Consider the following 20,617-nt stretch of genomic DNA (forward strand, 5'->3'; position numbering starts at 1 on the left):
GATAATCTTCATAAATGAATACCACTTTTAGGATTTTTGAAGCCTAAACGCATTCACCAGAAATAAAAAGCTATTGTAGGCCAGAAACGATCTGTACCACTGCTGCATCCCTCTACAAGGCTGTAGAGCCGGGCTCTGTGCGGTTCTGCATGATGACGTTCTGTAGTCTCATTTAGCCACTTGTTAGAAACAGCCTTTTCAAAGACAAGTCAAAGCTTAAAAGTTTGCCTGTGGGGTACTTACTAATGTATTTTATGATGCAGAATAAACCTGAAAGTCTCTTAAGCTTGTGTTAACCACAGACCTTATTCAAGGCTTCTAACATCAAAACAATTCAAAAACCCTGTTGACTTTGAGAGGAGGGAACTGAGGGTGCATAAATGCTAAAGGATTTCTTGGTTTTAGGACTCATTACTGGGGTTCTCAAAGTGCCCCTAAATCCTACATAGCGGACCTTTAAAGGAGTGCATCATGTACATTTGGAACAGCTACTGAGACTGGATGAAAAACAGTTTCAATTCCTGTATTCAAATAAAAGTGATTTGGGTAACTCAAAAAGAAACTGTCTTTCAAATTCTCATAAAACAAACCGAGCTGCCTTCGTGTTGTGATCTCCAATTCACCAAGATTGACCAAAAACTCACTGTTATCCTTTATGTGATTTTGCGTGTTAACTGAGCCTAAATGTGAACATCCACGACTTAATTACTAGCTGGCAGATTTGTTCATTGGGTTTGTTATCTTCATTTACCCACCCTTTCAGTAACCTCTCCTGAAGTCTCCTCCTGAATGTGGAAAACGTGTCTGCAGTTCTTTGGGCTAAAGTAACTTCCTATAATCTCCCGTGGGGCGGGATCCATGTCTGTCCCGGGTCTCCCCTCCTCCTGTTTACAGTTTTTTCTCCCCTCCAGGATCCTGATACGTGGCTGTTTGGGGGAGCAGCGGTGGCGGACAGTAACTGCCGTGCTGCAGCTAGCGGCTCCCCGCCTTCAGCTGCTGGGAGTCTGGAGAAAGTCAGCGGCGTCAGCCTGCATTCATTAAGTCGGCCTGGATGGCAGGGACACACTGGTGCAACGACTGCCGAAACCACAAGGTATTTAAACACAAAATGTCCCATTCGTGTTTGAATTTGACGGTAGCGGGTTTCCCGGCCCGTAACGTTAGCATGAACTTAGTCAAACTGATGCTAGTTGAAGCCGTTAAACCCGTTAGCGTTGATTTGCAGTGATTGCTAGCTAACCTCTGTAGCTGTGAGCGTCTACATGGCACTGAGTGTTTACTAGCTAACGTTAGCTTGCTAACTTTTATTCACAGAGTTAGCTAGTGAGTAAGCCGCGGTTAAAAAGCACGATTATCAGTGCAGCTTAATTAGCTGTTTGTCATTTTAGCACCGTGCCGTTTTAATTTTATGTACATTTTATTTTTAACTGTAGTGAGTTAAGTGGTACTTCATCTGGTCGCCTTGTCCTGTCAAGTCCCAGACAGGAAACTGATGAGCAGCATGCTTTAAAACGCTGATAAATACTTGTTGTAGAGAGAAAGATGAATAATCGGTTGCATTAAGGTTAATGCTGCAATAACTTAAAACTGCACATCTGGCCAGACAGCCGCAGGCAGCTGCTAAAGGGAAGCATACACTATAGTATTTCTGGACTTTTCTCTTCTTGGCACAACTTATCTGACAACTGAAGCATGTCAGCAGCTGGTCAGAGTGACATCAGTTTACATCTGGCTGGATTTAACATTCATTTGTTCAAGCAAAAATGCAAGCAAGCTTATTCCGCTTTGACTTGTGTCATAGACACATTAATATTTTTAGTTTTAGATTGTCAAACAAAACAAGTTGTTTAAACTATTGGCTTTAGAAAGTTATAACAGGAGTTTCTTCTGAAATTTAACTCCAGACCAGATTTAGTGATAAGTAAAATAATTGTGAGTTGCTTAATTTAAAGGCTTAGTGTGGGGCGTATATTGTCAGAAATGGAATATGGTTCTATAGTGTATAATGATGTGAAAATTAGGAATTTTTTTCTAGTATTTTTTACCTCAGAATGAGCTGCTTTTATGTGCATATGGAGCGGGTACTCGTTTGTGAATATTGCACGTTGCTCAGCCATGTTTCTACAGTAGCCCAGAACAGACATATCAAATACTGGCTGTAGATAGGGCCATTTGCTGTTTTACATGTTTGACCACCATAGTTAATATGAGAGCAATGAGATGCAAGCATGAGAGCAATGAGAATACCAGAAAACAATGATTTTAAAAAAAAAAAAAAAAATTTTTTACATGTCACTGCTTCATTCAGTGTTTTTATCAGTTTAAACACTGGGTCTGTTTGGTTTGGAGAGGAAGAGACCTCTACGGATAATTCAGCATCAATTAACATTGAAGGAATTCTAACCGGGACAAGTTTCAGCAGATTGCAATCTGCAGTCTGCACTGTTATATGCCATTAAATCCTCCTAAATCTTTCACACTGTTCCTGTAATGCTAATTAAAAATGTTCATATGTGTTTGAGAAGGTTTGTGAGAGGCCTGTTTGTCTAAAAGTGTGCCCTTCTTGCAGCATTACTGGTTGCAAGTGCTTTTTGGACCGTGGGACGGATGAACGGTAGAAGCTGTAGGAAGCCCAGCTGGGCTGTAGCTGCTCTTTTTATCCCCGTTACCCTGCTGATGCTGACCTCCAGGGGGGCATCAAGCAGCCACAAGATGACACAAACAGCTATGGCTCATGCAACAGACAGGGCTGCAGGACCAGGCCCCAGCCTGACAGATGACCTCCCAGGCCTCCAGGCAGTAGCAAGCTTCTTATCCAGCGAAAATGCCCATGTGTGGCTCTTGTCCCTCGTGGGCTCTGTTGCTGTAGGCCTCAGTGGGATTTTCCCCCTTCTTGTCATTCCCATTGAAGCTGGAGCAGCCCTCAAAACAGAAGGTAAGAGACGGTAGCATGTAACCCAAAAATGCCTGTAAATTGCTTGCAATGCAATATTTTGCTCATGGCAAGAATAATTAACAACCAGAGTCATGAAATTCCTGGAAAAGTTATGAAATTTGAAGTACTGTTTTCCAGGCCTGGAAATGCTTTGGAATTAACAGAAAGTTTTGGAAAAGTTTATGATATTCATTGTTTCAACTATCTTTGAAATTCTGTCCATAAAATTCCCAAAACATGTTGAACATTGCGCACAATATGTAAAATCGGCGCTGCGTGGCCATGGATTGGACTGACAGTTTTTTATCCCCAAAAAAGGAGATTTAGCCTTGGCATTTTGTGAAGTACCGGTATGTGATGGTTTGGTCTAATGGTATATGCAACTAGCTCGTGTAAATTTCTAACTCGCAAGTAGAGATATCAAAGCTTTAGCAGTTTGCTTATGTAAATGCGTGGGAAGTGTTTGTTTACAGCCTACCCGTTTTAAACTACTTAAATAAAGTCATGGAAAAGAAATAAAACATGATCTGGAAAAGTTTTGAAAAGTAATTGGTAAAAACACACAATTGTGCAATATTCAATATTATACAAAACAGTCATCTATAATAAATCATAGCATCTGTGTAGAAGAAGAGGTGCCTTTTAAATGTAATGTAACTTTTTGACAAGCAGAAATCAAGTCATGTCCTTTCCCAATGTACTTCATTGGAGATTGTCTTTGTGATACTAAGACTACTTAAAAAATACTACTTAAAAATAGGTGCAGTATTTTTTATGCATGCATGTCAACATAACTACAAATGGCACCATGAAAATGCTTAACGGCTATAAACTGACAGAAGACGGAAGCATTTAAAAGCAGAAGAGTTCAGAGTTCAAATAGTCGCAGTAAGGAAATATTTCTGCCTCATTAACTATATACGTAAAATTCCAGCTCTTTAGTGGCTCTGTAGTAAATGTCAGCTCTCCACACCCCATAACAAGAGAAAACAACTGCTGTTGGGTCAGAAAGTAGTTCTGTTGGTTTTTTTGTCAGTGAGTCCTAGACTCAGCTGTACCTTCTTTAAATTCTTAAGTTGTGTACAGTTAAAGATCCCATAAAATGGGCACTTGAACTTCCTGGAAAACAGCAGCTTCCTGGAAAACAGAGCATCTTCAGTCTAGTCTAACTGAGAGTGCGGGCTTTGAAAGCAGGCTGCCCAGTAATAAGTATGTAAATTTATGTGAAACTTTTCCTTAAAAACTTTTTTTCTCTTCTGTAACATGACAAAATTGGTTGCAAGAGTTGCATTTTGTAGTGAATAGGAGGAATGTCAGACTGTTAGTTAAAAGGTCAGCCAGTTCCACATTAAATAAAACTGAATGGAAAAATATACGGTGGAAAAAAAGAATATTTAAAAGTAGGTTGGGTAATTAAAGGCACTATGTGTAAAATTTCCACATTGTCGTGTCAGGCACCTCCAGAGGTACCGTTAAACCATAATGAGAGTCTACAGCCTTGTGTTTAGCTTTGTGAGGCTGCACTGAGCATACTAATATGCTTGCAATATTAACAACTACAATTCATCCTGAGGGGGACATGAATGCATTTAGTGGAAATCCATGTAAGTGAGACATTTCACTCAAAACCACAAACATGAACCTCAAAATAGCACTAGAAAAGGGCACAAGGGATCACTGAAGCCATTAGGACGCATTGTCTGTCAGGGAAGCATGAGTGTCTGGACAAAATTTCATCACAGTCCATCCATTTGTTGATGTCCTCTTAGTCTGGACTAAGTCGGAGGAAAAAATGACACAGAACAGACTCCAACAGACACTGTGGCAGACAGTAATGTGCACTGGTTATGCCCAGAGTCCATGTTGATAGCTGTTTCATCGGAGGGATTTTCGTTCCCTTTTTGTAGCCCCTAACACCCGGACCGTCGTCAGTTTTCATGTGCTGCATTTAGATGCCTTTCACAAGCATTTTGACCTCTGAACCCCAGACAGTTGGTTTGATTTCTCTCAAAACACATAGTGAACAACTTCGTGAGAAATATCCCTCAAACTGAAAAAAGAAAAAAAAAAAAGTAAAAGGGGACATGGAAATAATAAAAATGAGAAAATAATTCCCAGAAAACTTTATTAACAAATTTCTTAATTATATATTTAAATTCATGTTACAGAAATAAAGGAAAGAAAGTCATTTTAATTAGAAAGAAAATTATTTTTGGGTACTTTCTTGTGGTTATTTTCTCTTGTTTTGTTTGTATGTTTGTATTTTTACTTCACGCCTCCTCACTGTTTCAGCGGCTCCTCCTGGCTGCGTGCTTATGATCTGGCACCTGGCGGCTACGTTTTAATAGAGTCCTGCCCTCACACGCTGTACACTGTTATTGGCTGGGGGTTATTGCACACTGCCCAAACGGTGACACCCAGAAATGTCCTGAACACAGTACAATAAGAAAATACAGGCAGAGGGCAGACTCTCTGCAGATACAAATACTGCTGAAAACTTAGTCTATACATTTTGAGTCTATACATTTTTTTTTAGATTTTTATTTTTCTGCCGAGTATGCCTTTTAATTTATGCTTGAATACACAAAGTAGGTTTCAGTGCACCTGTTTCTATGTGCATTTTCAATTTGCACATTCAATAATCCAGCCCAAGTGATTGTAGGTCAGCCTGCAGCCTCTTTAGTGGCCCCACCCATAGAAACGTGGCATTTCAGATGTATTTTAGGCCGTGGGGTTTTCATGTGCAGTCCTGACCGGAGGTTAGTCATTACAGAGGAAACTCCTTAAGAATAAAAATGTTCTGTGGGGTGCATGAGTGATCACTGTGTATATTAGTAGCCAGAGACACATTTGTGAATTTATGAGTGCGTCATGTGATTTAAAACATATGATTTAATCAGTAGAAAATTTCCCATTAAAAAAAGGAAAAGGCAGAAGGAACTGTAGAGCTGTGAATTTTTATTTGGGGCTGCAATCACAAGCCAAAATGAAAGAAGATCCTGTCACAAAACTGGCCTGAAGTTGGTGTCATAGAAAGGGAATTACTCATAAAATAAGGTCAAATAAAAGTAATGATGTTAATCAAAAAGGAAAGTAGAACAGTTGATGAATGCAGTAGAAGGATAAGTGTTTGATGAGTGTAAACAAATTACAAAATCTGAACCAAACGTGCTGGTGGAGGCCTGGGAGGAAGAGAAGAGAGGGGTTAGAGATGAAGCCGTTTAACTAGGCTGAGACAAATTCATTCATGTGTAGGCTTTTTCCTCATGTCCTTTCCCACTCTGCCCATTGACTCCCGAACCAGGAAGCCAAGCCAACCATACAACCAACAGGCAGAGAGAAATGTCACAGTCACGTTAAAATCAATATGCCGTTCATTATTAAACACACCGTACAGTAATTGCTACCTTTTCCCCCTTCTGTCTTTCCCTGTGTTTTCTCAGCTGGAGGCCAGAAACTGAAGCAGCTCTTGAGCTTTGCTATTGGCGGTCTCCTTGGCGATGTATTCCTTCACCTCCTTCCAGAGGCGTGGGCGCTCTCTGGCTCCTCAGGTGGGCTTCCTTTCCACGAATGCCATCACCACTATTGTATTAAAAGTTTTTTCATGTCTTTGACCCCTTTTAAACATACATGAGAATAATGAGGACAGGTCTCATCAATTTATAATACTTTGTTAGAACACACACAAACCCCAATAGGATGAAACATTGTGGAATAAGAACTTCTCTGAATCCACAGACTGGAGCAAACTTTGTGGAAATGTTTTTCACAAAACTTCAATAAAATTAACAAATGTGAATTTCATGTATAAAACCTATTTGACACCAAAGTTACTGTAAACTATGTGACTACATACTTAAAGGCTGCTATGGCTAGTAGCATGCACTGTTGCTAAAAAAAATGTTGGTGGTTAGGTGCAGCCACCACACACTCTTTCTGTTTAGCATTGGATTCATTCTTTAACTGAGATTTTATTTGTGGAGCTCTCTGTTGCTAGGATAAATCATGCAGGACACTTTATGCTTGAGGCAGGGGAGGAGGCACTCAACTTGACTAGAGATATGATATGAGTTTGCATTCATCTTTTTTCCTTGTTGTCACTCTGTAATGCACATACGAGAAACTTTGAACGTGTATATTGGAATTTAGAAAAAGACCCAAGGGGAGGAGGCATGTCAGGTAATGTATTAAGAGAATGTCAAATATGTATTTCATTTGATATGTCTTTTTTGTTATTTACCTGTCTTTTATTGCCCTGATATTTATGTGTTGTGGTAGTGACACAGTTATTGGTTGATGTAATCTGTGCTGAAAAAAAATACAGATATAGATATGATTTTATATTAACAATAATGATTAATATATAATATTAATATAATAATAATATATTAATCATGCCTTATATTGCTTTTAAAAGTAAATATCTATTTTGCAATAATTTATTTTTATTTAATGCAACTCTTAGTTTTAGTCATTTTTAACCAGGGATCGAAATAATTTTCCTCTTTGTCCATGCACTGGTTTACGTATCTTTTCAAAATTACATGCACCAATTTTTTTTAACCTGCATATGAGACCAATTTGCTGTCATTTTAATCATAACGTCCATTACTATTGTTATGTCAGCATGAAGGTGTGGAAAAAAACACTGGTTTTGCATTATTTAAACAGTAATACATTGATGATCCCTAAATTAGCCCCTCTAGCAGTTAAACAAAGGGCTGTGAGGTGACCTCGCCGTCCTCCTACTGACTGCATCGGGCAAAACTGCGTAAGATGCTGCTGGGTTCGGAGTGAATGTCGGTGAAATATCCAGCTTAAAACTGACTTCATCGTGGCGCACCAGCCACAGCTGGCTTGACAGCAGTGTTTTATGATGCTGCACTGCTCTTTCTGTCTTTCTGTCAGTGTCATCTTTTCTCACAGCAACGTTAAGTGCGTTTGTTTGAAAATGGACGAGTAAACAGTCAGTCATGTTCGATGTGTGACAGTTGGCAGCTGTAGCATTTTACATGCACAAGTGCCTGTGGAGCTGAGAATTATATGCATAGCTCAAATTTTATGGGCATTACCATGCATTTGCATGAGGTATTTCGATCCCTGTAAACAGTGCTGTTTGTAGCGCTCATGTTAAAGTTTCGTTGTCACTTGCTGCCTTTGCTTACACAGTCTTATGTGCAATCTCTCCATTTCCATCCCAGCTGGTAAACACAACCACTACATGACCCAGGGCTTGTGGGTAATCGTTGGCCTGTTGGCCTTCCTCCTCCTGGAGAAGATGTTCCCAGACGAAGACGGCTATGAGGAGCCCACTTCAAATTCAGACCTGAATGCTAACTCTGCTGTAAGTGTTTCAGCTGAATATATATATACATTTTTTTAGGAAAATAAGCTCATTGCCGTCCACTGCAGGAGTCTCACTGCAAACAGACATGTCACTACAAGCCTTCACATATTTGTTTTGCATAGGTCTGTTAGTGCTCAGTCTGCATATTTATGACTGTAGCATCAGATGACCTACTGTACCACCGGCCTATCAGTGATCTGCTCTAACAGGGAGGACTTTGAAGGAATTTGTTTGACATTTTCTTGCTGTCTTGTTGTCACTGTAAGGATGCCAGGCAACCACTGGAGATTGGGGGATGTTACTGCGCCCAAACAAGAAATAGCCCAGCATGTTACCCCCACAAAACAGCAAGGTGTTGCTTTTACACTGAAGAGTTTGTTCAGATTTAAACAGACAAAAGATGAAAACTTTTATTAGTGAGATTTAGAGACAATTGTTGGTGGATTTTGTTACCCTTGGACAGAGCCAGACCGCCTGTTTCCAGACTTTATGCTAAGCTAAGCTAAGCAGACAGACACAGAGAGTAGCATCAATCTTATAATTTAACTCTCGGCAAGAAAGCAAATAAGCCTCTTTATCAACATGTCAAACTATTATTTTTATCCTTGTAGTATGAATAATTGCAAAATAGATGTTTATCAATGAGCAAACTCAGACATGAGGTATTGTGTCTTTACTGGGTTGAAACATTTTTTCATATCTATTATTTAATGTGTTAAAGTAATACTTGATCCACAAAATGACAATATGTATATCAATAAGTCATGCCATGTTACCTTGAAGTCATAAGAAAATGTTGATTTTGTGCACTCCTTAATAGAAAACACTACACATATTAATTTATTAATTAACTGTTTAATCAATGTATTTTGGAGTATAGCTTTGAATTTATTATTAAACATTGACCCCAAGTTTCACTTTCAGTTCTTTTATTTTTTTTTATTTATTTCTTTTTATTTTATTTTAATTTTTAAATGCATGTATTTGGGAATTGCTGAGCATATGACTGTATAGATGAGACTCGGATTACACTGCAGGAGTTGTGTAAGAGTATGTTAACATATATTAGGATATACTTTTGCTGTTGTTATAAGTGGTCCTCAGTCACTCAATAAATTGTTGTGCTCACCATTTTCTAGTGATGTGAAAAAAAAATGAATTCAGGGTAACAGTATAACTAATTTATACAAGTAGTCATTTTGTGGGTGGAGTATTACTTTTTACTGATGTCAAAATGCTTGGTAATGATAGAATAAACAGTATAATCTGAAAAAGCCCCTGGAAGACTGACAAATACAACTTTTGAATCCTTGGCCTCTTTATAGACAATGAATGGCTGACTGCAGCGTGTGTGTAAAGGTCGTCTCATCCTCCCTCTTGTCTTCATATTGCCAGTGAGGGAGAAGATTGGAATCCACGGCTCAGCTCCTTCACCAGTGTCTATTTATAGTGCCAGGGTGAAGCAGCTGCTTTAGCCATTTCAGTGTCCACAGGAGAGCACTCAGTTTATAGACAGAGGCAACAATAGGCGAGGACGGTGTGTGACAGTGTGTGAGAGAGAAAGTTACAAGTGTTTTTTCTTTAAAATATTGTGTTTAAGCATATCTTACAAAATCTAACTGAACTTCTTTTTACTTGAATTGGGTCAGTGTTTCTGATGGATGTGTGATATGTGTGGAGAGCTCTGATGCTTGATGTAAAGTGCGATGAAGAGATTTAATCACTTTCTTATTTTTAGGTCATTTTAAACTAGTTGTGTTGCAACTACAATTTAACTCCAATCTGTCTTACAGCAGGAGGAGATTTATAGCCCCGAAAAATCATCATACTCTATTACTTCCTCATGTTTCAATCACAGACACGGAGCAAACATTTCCTCTTTGCAACCAGAAGACAGCAGGCTATTTTCCTCCCACGTAATTTAACTATCAGTCTAAATGGCAGCGTAAGTGTTTTCTGAATGAGGGAACAGGGAAGTTGCACTGTTCTCGGAAAAGGAAAGGCCATAGCCTGAAATGAATCTGTCTCTTGTTTTATATTCAAAATATAAACATGTTTAGCAGTTTGGGAATTTAAAGGTCATCTGTTGTGTCGGGAAATTAAAAGCAAAAGTACAAATGGCTGCTTATTACTAAATATGTAGGATGTTAGAAAAATAATCAGGACTTTTTTTCAGCAGCTGTTCTGCCGGCAGGAGGTGAAGGCCTTTGACGCACAGTAGGAGCAACAATAAAATGCATGTTTATTGCGCTGTGGAATCCAGGGTACCATTAACTTACTGTTTTTAGAAAGACTGGTGTTTTTCTCTCCACGTGGTTTTCTCAGGGGAGATACAGTATGCCCTTCCAAGTTAATGGCATTTTACTGATGGTGGAACTTGATGGTTGATAATAACATAAACAGTATTTATGGAAAAAAAAACTTTAGTAGTGTGTAAAACAAAGGTTATAGTGGAGAATGCATCTTCATTCTTGTCTTGTTATTCTATATTTTTTCCTCCACAGTCACAGTCAAATTCAGCTCTCAGTGGAAAGGCAGTGGCAACGCTCAGAAATGGGCACCATGCTGAGTCATGGAAATCCTCCAAGCAACAGAGTCTGCAGGAAAGATCAGAGAAAATCAAGGTAAATCTGACAACCAAAACATTTTCCACTTAACTGAAAAGACAGAAATTTATTTTGTATTTTTTTAAATAGACACCGCTTGGGGTAAATGCTTGATATAGGTTGCTTATATGGGGCAGCAGTAGCTTAGTCGGTGGGGACTTGGCTTTGGAATTGGTGGGTTGCTGTTTAAAGTCCCGTTACGTACCAAGCACGGAGTGTGGCCCCGTAGCTGAGCAGCCAGTTCTCCTTGTGGACACTGCTGGGGTGCTCTTACGCCAGGCACCAAACCCCCAAAACTGCTCTAGGGGTATCATACTATGGCTGGTTATGTGTGTAGTATCTAGGAGGGATGTGTGGGAAAATATATTTCAGCTTCCTTGTCTGAATTACCTGGTGTATTTTTTTTTTTTTGGATAAACATAGTGTCTGTCTTTTCTCTTCTTATGTAAGAGATTTTGCATTTTCATTCCTCCAAACTGATTCATGTAGTTTAATTGATAACCAGCAAGTTGGGCAAGTTGGCTCAATAAAATAAAATAAAATAAAGTTTGGGTTAAAATCTCCTCAACCAGCTTTCATCAGCCAAACAACAAGCAATTGCCAATATATTTGTGTAAGTATGTGTGCAGGTCACACTTAACTGTAGTTTCAGCTGGGAGATGTGTTCACGCAGCAAGTGTGCTTTATTCCACATGCCCTCCGCAGCTGCCAAGAAACTCACAAAATAAATATTCTTACACGTGTTTTCCTTCTAACACACGTCTTGTTAACTCATCATAAAACACACCTCATTTAAACTGGACAGAGACAAAATAAAACTCTCCAAAACCATCTCAATCAATGTTTTTCCACTGTTTCAGCAATCACCAACTCTGGTTTGGTTAAAATAAAACATTAATTCACCAAGCTGCGGCTCTCACTTGTTTTTCTGACATCATTAATCATTAATCAAAGATCATTAAATTACCACAATAAAATATCAAAAATATTCCAAAAACAACTAGCAATGTGAAACAAACAAACAATGAAAAACAAAAAATGTAAAGTAATGTAAATAATGTAACAGTGGCATTATTTTATGTGTGTTGCAGACAAGTGGATACCTAAATTTGCTCGCCAACTGCATTGACAACTTCACCCATGGACTGGCGGTAGCAGGAAGTTTCCTGGTTAGCAAAAAGGTGAGACGCTGTGATAATTTTAGCACTAAAAAGTAAGAAAATAACCATCTTATTTTGGAATATCTGTCTTTCTCATTCAAATGTGGTTAACACACACAAAGAGAAGATTTGTTTTTATCAATGAATGGGAGCACCCACAGTCTTTCACCCTTTCCTACAGTTATACTAATATGTAGTATGTAGATTAAGAACTGTTTGTGTCGCTTAGATGTTTAATGTTTCTCTTAAGTAAAGATCTAGTCTCGAATTTGAGTTTTATAGTCCTATAATAGCTCTGACTATACAGCAGTAAATATTACAGTATAGTTCTGACGATCTCAGAATGCAGCATATGTAATACACGTTTAGTTATTTCATGCAATCAGTCCTTGAATCAAAAATTTAAATGTTAAATTTGATGGTAAAATGTCTTTCAACTGCTTCCCAAACACAGAATATGAAGCAGTGAGTAAATTGTATTTTAAAAGAAGAGTGCACTGCAGTAACAGACCTGATGCTTCAGTTATCAACAGCGAGTAAGCAGGGTTTTGTGCCAAAAATGTGTATATTTCTAACTATAATGGTAAGCGAATGACTCATGCGTAAGGATGTGATTACATTCACATTAAGTCCTCAGCATGCATATTAATACACGAGCTCCTGGTCTTCATAAAGTATAATTGCAGGTGAAATAGCTCCCTGGGGTTGCAGACCAAATAAGCACACAATTATGAACTGACAATCATTGCTAATGAGTAAAATGCTGATAACTGACACTGGACTGTCTGTCACTTCAACATGTGGGACTATTGAGATACCTATATAAAGTTGTTGTTCAGTGTCTATTCAGTGTAACATTAGGCTGGTTGTTTGCTCTTTAAAAGTATGCAGGAGTGCTGTAAAATGCCCAATGAGGAGCGCTATAATACCTGATTTAAGCAAAGGACTAAAATATATCCAGGGAATTTGGACATATAACACCTTCCTTGTGAGTACAAGGTTTGGCAGCGTGTGCTGGCTCGCTGGCAGAGCAGCAGATCTGTTGTATCGGCAGTCTCACAGTCCTAAGAGTTTAAAGCTCAATGGATATTTAATACGGAATATAACAAACTTTTTTTTTAGTTTGAAATGCATTCTTGTGTTATCTCACAAGCTTAGTTAGGAAAAGGTGCACTTTAAACTGCAGTAAGATGTGTTTGCGTTGCCTCAGTAGGTTACTGTGTATATGTAGCTGTGGGAAGGAGAGGGTCCAGCTGGAGAGACATAAGGCTAGCAGCATGAACTTTGGATCATTGTGCCAGAGAGGAAGTTAACTAGATTCCTCAAACATACACATACAAAACATCTCACCAGTGTTTTCTGTTTTCTCTCATGCACGTTTATCACAATGTGACTTTGCCACAGTGAAATGCTGTATGAAAATGATCTGTATCAGCGCAGTGTTGATTTAATATGTAGATGTTCGAGTTCACAGTTTTTAATTCTGAATGGCCACTGAACATGTTAAACTTTGATCTTTCATTAATTAATAGCAATTAAGGGATATCAGGATAATGTACATTTGTGGATTTCCTGCCTGTGGTCAATAAACTTTTATTTTGAAGGGAGGTCAACGCTAGAACCCAATTAGCTTAATGTGGCTTAAACCACAAACCACATTACGTCATTCAGTTATCATGTTTTCATCCTACAGTGCTGATTTGATGAGTGGAATTATGAGCTTTTGCATCCCTCTGCTTCCTGGACAAAGTTTAATATTATAATCATCATTTAATTAGGCATCATTGTGCTTTTCATTTTTAATTTAATTTTGATGCTAACAGATTTTTCTTACACTTATACTTGAAAACATTTCTCATTTACTATGATACACTCTTTGGCTCTTATCTCCAAAATATAATATAATATAATTGTAACATTAAAATAAAAAAATTAAGATTATTTCAGAAGTAAGTTATTAAGCTTTATGATACCTCATGGCATTTTGTCTGTTTTTCCAACTTTTGTCCTTGAGATGATGAAGAGATACAGCTCAGCTATGGTTATCAATCGTTTACATAATCCTTAAAATTCAGTTAACTTTATTTTGACATAACATTTCACCTACATGGTGTATAAAACTACGCTCCCAGCTTCATTCTGATGCACACAGTTGATAGGTCTCATCTAGGGTTGCAACGGCAACAGATTCTCACAGAACCATAACTGTCTCAGAAAATATCACATTTCACAGTATGACAGTATAAGGTATTGCATAATTGTTGTTTTCATTTCTTACAATGATTCTTAAAGGAGTGAAAACAGAAATGCTTTTTTGATTGAATAAAATGCTTTATTACTATAATTGAAATTTAAAACCATTGTTTCAATGGTTTGATTAATATATATCTCCCTTTTAGAAATAAATTAAGCTGAAATTCATCTGGTTGCATCTTTTTTTCAAAACCATAAAAAAGCAAATGTACACATGTGATAACTGACATTTTTCAGACCACATTATACCTTGAAACTGGTAAACTGCTGCAACCCTAGTCTCATGCTCTTCATGTCGGATTATAAAAAACGTATAAAGACTTTAAGCTGTCGCAGCTTTACAGCTCTTTTAGTAGCTCAAAGTCTGTACTTTGTCTTTTACATTTTCCCTCTCTGCTCTATGCACTGCAAGCTGAACACATACAGTAGAGCTTAGCACTTGACTCAAGTGCTCTCTAGGATGAATTTGTTGTATATTTTCCCTTTGATACTTTTGAGCACATTTCTGTACCGAGCAAGACGAAACATTATTAATGAGACTTTTCTTGCAGGTTGGGTTCCTCACCACCCTCGCCATCCTACTCCATGAAATCCCGCATGAGGTGAGATTTACAAATCCTTGGTTAAACTGTACAATATCATTTCTAAAGGTTTACTTGGAGGTTTTGTATTTACATAGCAGAAAGTGCATAGGAAAATTTGACTGACACTGTGCTTGTAAACACACTGAATGTTTAGCCATTCCTCTGCTGAGGGAAATGTCATCGTCTGCAGGTGGGGGACTTCGCCATTCTGCTGAGGGCCGGGTTTGACCGGTGGAGTGCTGCCCGCATGCAGCTATCCACAGCGCTGGTTGGGGTCTTGGGCGCCTGCTTTGCTCTGTGCGCTCAGTCACCAAAAGGCACAGGTAAGAACCTCAGTGTGAAACACATTTTATTCAACTGGAGACCATTTTACAGTTTCCAGAATCAGTCTCTCCTACTGTTTCCAGAAAATGCCACAGCCTGGATATTGCCATTCACCTCTGGAGGCTTCCTCTACATCGCCTTGGTTAACGTGGTGCCAGACCTGCTCGAGGAGTCAAGTTTAAGGTGTGTATCGCTGTGGATGTCGGCATTACAAACAGAACAGTGACTCAGAAAAACATGAATCCATAGCACAGTTAATGACTTCAAACAGCGCAGTGTGTGCAGAAGAATAGTGTGTCTCTTTACCTAGAGCACCACGCCCATCCCTCACCGCAGGGCAGGGCACTTCCAGCACGAAGGGAAACCAAACACTGTTCATCTGCACACAATGACATGACATGACATATAGCTGATGAAATATCAGCAAAGTTTTTCTTTAACAGTGTTCCCACAGTCATGGAATTAGTAAACAAATATTGCAAGTTTTGGAAAAGTCATGGAACTTTGTTGTGGGTAACGACATTAATGTCTACAGTAACCCTCTGCGGATATGCATTGTGTGTCGACTCAGGGCTGCACGATATATCATTACATCAGTGTCAACACTGTGATGTGCAGTAGCTGCATCCAAGGACCTACAGCGCCAACTCAGGCAAAATTACTCAAACAACTAATTTGCTGCTTGGTACAAAAGGAAAACTTGCACAGTTTTCTCATTTTCCATGACTCATACTGACCAAGCCCTCCCCTTGGATACTTTTAAGCGCATCTTTGTACCAAGTAAAACATTATCAATGAGACTTTTCTTGGAGGTTACGTGTTTTTGTGATGTAGTATTTAGTTTTAAGCTGTTTTCAGTGCAGAGGGAGTTAAACATTATGGAAACATCTGTCAAATGCACATTGCAGTCCCTTATTTTTGCTTCCCTCTGAACACCCTTTTTGGTTTTTGTGTTATCGTTTTTTTTAAATGCTGATATTTCTTCAAGGAGTGCAGTTAGCTCCAGTAGCTTCCCGGACATTCACAAAGGGGCGTTTACCCAGGGGCAAGTTACCCCTGACTCCTCCTAAAATAATCCTTGAACTATCATCCAGGCAAAGCTGGGAGAGCTGGTGATTTCTCCTCTTTCTGAGGGTCGCCAATTTCTGTTTCCCTGCGACATATCAGTGACGGCAAATGCCCTCCGACTGTCCAGTTTTCATGCAGATTTTAAGGTACATATCTGCAAGTTTGTTTCACGGTAAAATAGTGGTTACGCTGAGGGCAGGTGATTCTGTGGTTGCCTAGCAACAATTGGGAAAAAAAAAAGAACCAGCAACCTGCAAAACATGTTCCTTCTTAGCGGGGCTAAGAGGGCTGTTTACTGTTGAACAAAACTTTGTATATGTTGTCCTGTGGTGTGTGAATGTGGCAGATGGTATTTTTCTCTAATATCCTTGAAACTGTCTGAATCTGCCCCCTTTGTTTGTTTTTTCAGGCAGTCACTTCTGCAGATCCTGCTCATTTTCTGTGGTGTGGCCGTCATGGCTGCGCTCTCTGCCATTGTTGACTGAACATGGAGTTACCCCCCCTCTTTGCCTTACCAAACACTAAAGCTCAGCATTCACAATCTACCCGTCATATCTGGTACCTTTCATTTATCATGTTACATCAAAACAAATATCTGACAAGAGAACAGCACTTTATGGATGGATGACTGAACGGAAAACCCTCTTGATCTGCTGACAGGACATTTGTGTGGACACTTTAAAATGTGCCAAACATCAAGGGAATTAAGAGGGTTTGTATGGATATGTGTTACCAAATTGTCTTATATTGTTGATCAGACAATCATGTTGTTTTGCACATACATTTACACAGGTACATCTGACGTACCAGCTCAACAGAACAGGTATTATTGACCCTCTACAGGGGCCTCCCTCTTTAAAATGTATTCAACCCCGAATTGTTAGGACATTGTATGTATTGTTACTTTTTCTGATTTAGCTGCTGCATATTTATTGAAAATTAGACAAGCAACATATAGTTTTATGAGATGTGCACCACCACCACTCCATAAGTTTTTCAAAGAAATAAGTGCCGAAAAGTCAGGATGGTCTGTTACACCAGAGTCAGGTCTACACCAAAGTTAAGTTTTTTTCTGTTTTGTATCTTCCTCACTCAATACTGTCTGTAGCTTTTGATCTCTGCTTTAATACGTAATTGTGATAAAGTGGAAGTTATTGAAGAAAAAAGATTGGTACTATTTGTTAATTCAGTGGAAACCACTTTAAGTGATCTTTTTTTTCTCACGCTATTAATTGACATTTATGAATTCATTACATGACTATTATGGACTAAAACAGACATCTACTTACAGTATTTCACTGACTGTTTCAAAATACAGCACAGCTGTTTGATTTCGTGGGGGCATTATCAATGCAGTTGACAAAGGCGGCTTCAACCACAGGTGCTCTCCTTGTGTGCATTTGTTTTGTGTCTGCATCACCAGCAGACTTTTTTATGTTGTTTGGATTGACATGAGTTGGTCAAAAGCTTTTAGGAGACTACAGTTTCTCAACACAATTGCCAAACACAAATGTTGGCATTGTACTTTTCTGTAAACCTCTGATGTTATGTTTGCACATTATTATGTTGTGGAGACATCGTTAAAAACACAGAGTGATGGGGGTTCAATCCTTGCCAGAGAAGCAGCAACGTCTCAGTAAAACAACAGCAGAATTTCATGCCACTGTTCTGGCAGTAAATACATTGATGTAATTGCTCTTCATGGCACTGTTCTTGCAGGAAAAAATGATAGCGGTCGCTACGAAACACCCACAGTTAGCCTAAAAAGATGCCAGAAACAAAGGTGTGACTCACTAAATCACAACTGGTTTTCTTGTATTCTGGTCTGGAACAGTGGTCTGCAGCTCAGCAGGAACCTCACTAAAATGACACCATATCCACCATCCCTTCCACCTCCCAATAATGAAGTCAGCTCAAATATAACGCCACTTTAGAAACGTTGACATGATATGTCTAAAATTTGAAAATGTTACGTATTTGTGTTTTGCAGAAACAAACATTGAAAACATTTTCTTATGGTGAGAGAAAATGACTTTCTTTTTCCCGTCATGATGTCAGTGAGCACACAGCACCAGCTGAAAGCTGACGGGTTACCATGCAGCAGAGTATCATGGGGCTAAAGTAAAAATGAAAAAACTTACACTGTAAGAAGAGTACTTGATTATTATTATTATTATTATTATCATTATTATATGCAAATTATTTAAACAACATTTGTACAGGAAAGATCTTGTCCCAACCTTTTTTGATCCATATAAGAGGTTTCCACTGTATTAAGTTTTGACTTCTATTTGTTGCCAAGGATTTTGTGAGACTAGGGACCGATAACTCTTAAAAAGCAGGATTATTCAGAGCATTATGTTTTTGATACACATCTTGGTGAAAGTTTCCATTCTCAAAGAAATAAACTGTAAAATCCAGACATCTATGTAAAGATAAGAACTCTGTTTATCAACTTAATGACAAAAGCAGCACACACAATGCAGAAGTACGATGTAAAAGTACTAATACTACACTGTGAAAACACTTTTTTTCAAGTAAAAGTCCCATATAGAAAATGTTACTTAATAATGTAAGTATAATAAGGAAAATGTGCTTTAACCATTAAAAGTAAAAGTACCCAATGCAGAAAAGAAAAACTCAGAGTTATATATATTAATTATATTATATAATTTTAGATGTTTATACATAAATCTTAGTTTGTAACTAGCAACTAAAGCGGTCAGATAAATATAGTGCAGTTAGAAGTACAATATTTTCCTCTGAAATGTAGTTGAGTAAAAGTGTAAATGAAAAGAAAATACTCACGCAATGTAAAAGCACCTAAAATTTGTACCTAAGTGCAGTACTTGATTAAATGTGCTTTGTTGCGTTCCACCGCTTACCACACATACGAGCAGACAGTTAGTATGAAGAACTGCGTCGCAGGTGTTTTAATGATCTCAGAGGGATTAGGATATCCTGATATTGATCGGTGTTCCTGTGTCGAGGTGCTGAGGCAGCCTGGTGTGTTGTGACCTCGCTCCACAGAAACCTGTCCACCGTGAGCATATTTTTACCGCAAAGATCCCATGCCTAAAAATGTCATATGGGAGTGGAGGGAGGGGGGTATTGATTGTGTGTTCACACTTGTCCAATTTCAACACAGTCTGTTTGGCAAGCTTCTGTTGCCATAACGACTCCGCGGCGGGTTGCCTTCCTTAGTCATCAGCCTGTGAGCAGCCTATTGTCTGTGGGAGCCTTCCTCAGTCACAGCACAGAAGGACAACAAGCAACCACTATGTACACTGTAGTGCAGACGCACGAGTGACAAATCTTTCATTGATACTCAACTGCGCTCCCAAAACTTCAGAGCTCAGTCCAAGTGATAAATTCCTGGAATCTGAATGAGAATATCCGATTGATCTTGTGGACGAAAACATTTGAACCGTTTGCTCAGTTGTTGAGTGGATTTGCTCACAAAATCCTGAAATGATCTATCAGCTTTGTGATTTAATTTTCTGTGCTGGAATCAACATGTCATACACACAAACTGTGACTGTCTCCAACATGACAACAAGTTCTTTAATGAAAAAAATATGAAATATCAGTGTTTTATGCTGTAATATGGTCCTGTGCTATCAGGAATGGGTTCCAATAGGCTTGGTAACAGATGGTCATTTACAGTGGCTGACATAAAGTAAGCAGAAGTAAAGAATTAAAGGTGCAGGCTTCCTTTGTCAGCCAATGTAGACATTTCCAAATCAAATTAATTTTATTGACATGATTAGAATTTCAGAAGCAATATAAGTAAAAGTAAACAATAAAAGAGTTATTGTTTATCAGTGGAATACTATTATGTATTTATGTATGTAGAGTCCCCCTTATAGAAAAACAATCTATGCAGTATTTTACATCTCAAACTCACCACCAATGGTGGAATGTAACAAAGTCATTTACTCACACACTGTACTTCAAGTATGACTTTGAGGTACTCTTACTTTGCTTGAGTATTTTCACACCATTTTCAAACCTTGACTACATTTCAGAGAGAAATATTGTACTTTTTACTTTACTACATTTATCTGACAGTTTTAAGTATCTTCACAAATCAAGGTGTGTATAAATGATATAAGAGTTAATAAAATGTGATATGTTATAAATTAAATTACCAAAACAGTTTATACAAGTACAGCTGCAACAAATAGCTGAATAATCAACGAGTTGCTCACTATTTTGATAACCATTTCAGTCTTTTTATAATATAAACAAAATGGCAATCTCTGTAGAAGAGAACCTACTCCTTATAAAGATATTAACCCCTTAAAACCTGGTTGGACATCAGTTTTCTTGGGCTGCGT

The 20,617-nt window shown here is 38.4% G+C and overlaps 1 protein-coding gene across 2 annotated transcripts; it reads left to right on the forward strand.

Annotated features, from left to right (window-relative positions):
• Positions 1–690: 690 nt before the first annotated feature.
• On the forward strand, positions 691–18,705 carry slc39a13 (solute carrier family 39 member 13). 2 transcript variants are annotated; one of them, XM_088076943.1, is made up of 11 exons: positions 691–824; positions 912–1,093; positions 2,570–2,935; positions 6,379–6,486; positions 8,137–8,279; positions 10,787–10,906; positions 11,980–12,069; positions 14,853–14,903; positions 15,076–15,208; positions 15,293–15,392; positions 16,687–18,705. In XM_088076943.1, the coding sequence occupies exons 3-11, from the start codon at positions 2,608–2,610 to the stop codon at positions 16,760–16,762; spliced, it is 1,149 nt and encodes a 382-aa protein (XP_087933069.1). In that variant the 5' UTR covers positions 691–824; positions 912–1,093; positions 2,570–2,607; the 3' UTR covers positions 16,763–18,705. The 2 variants fall into 2 exon arrangements, with proteins under 2 accessions (XP_087933069.1, XP_042336845.1); XM_042480911.2 differs by having other exon boundaries at positions 762–1,093.
• Positions 18,706–20,617: the final 1,912 nt, after the last annotated feature.

This window comes from Plectropomus leopardus, chromosome 1 (genome assembly GCF_026936395.1).
Source record: "Plectropomus leopardus strain MGB_pleo_1.0 chromosome 1, ASM2693639v1, whole genome shotgun sequence".
In the NCBI taxonomy this organism is placed as follows: domain Eukaryota; kingdom Metazoa; phylum Chordata; class Actinopteri; order Perciformes; family Serranidae; genus Plectropomus; species Plectropomus leopardus.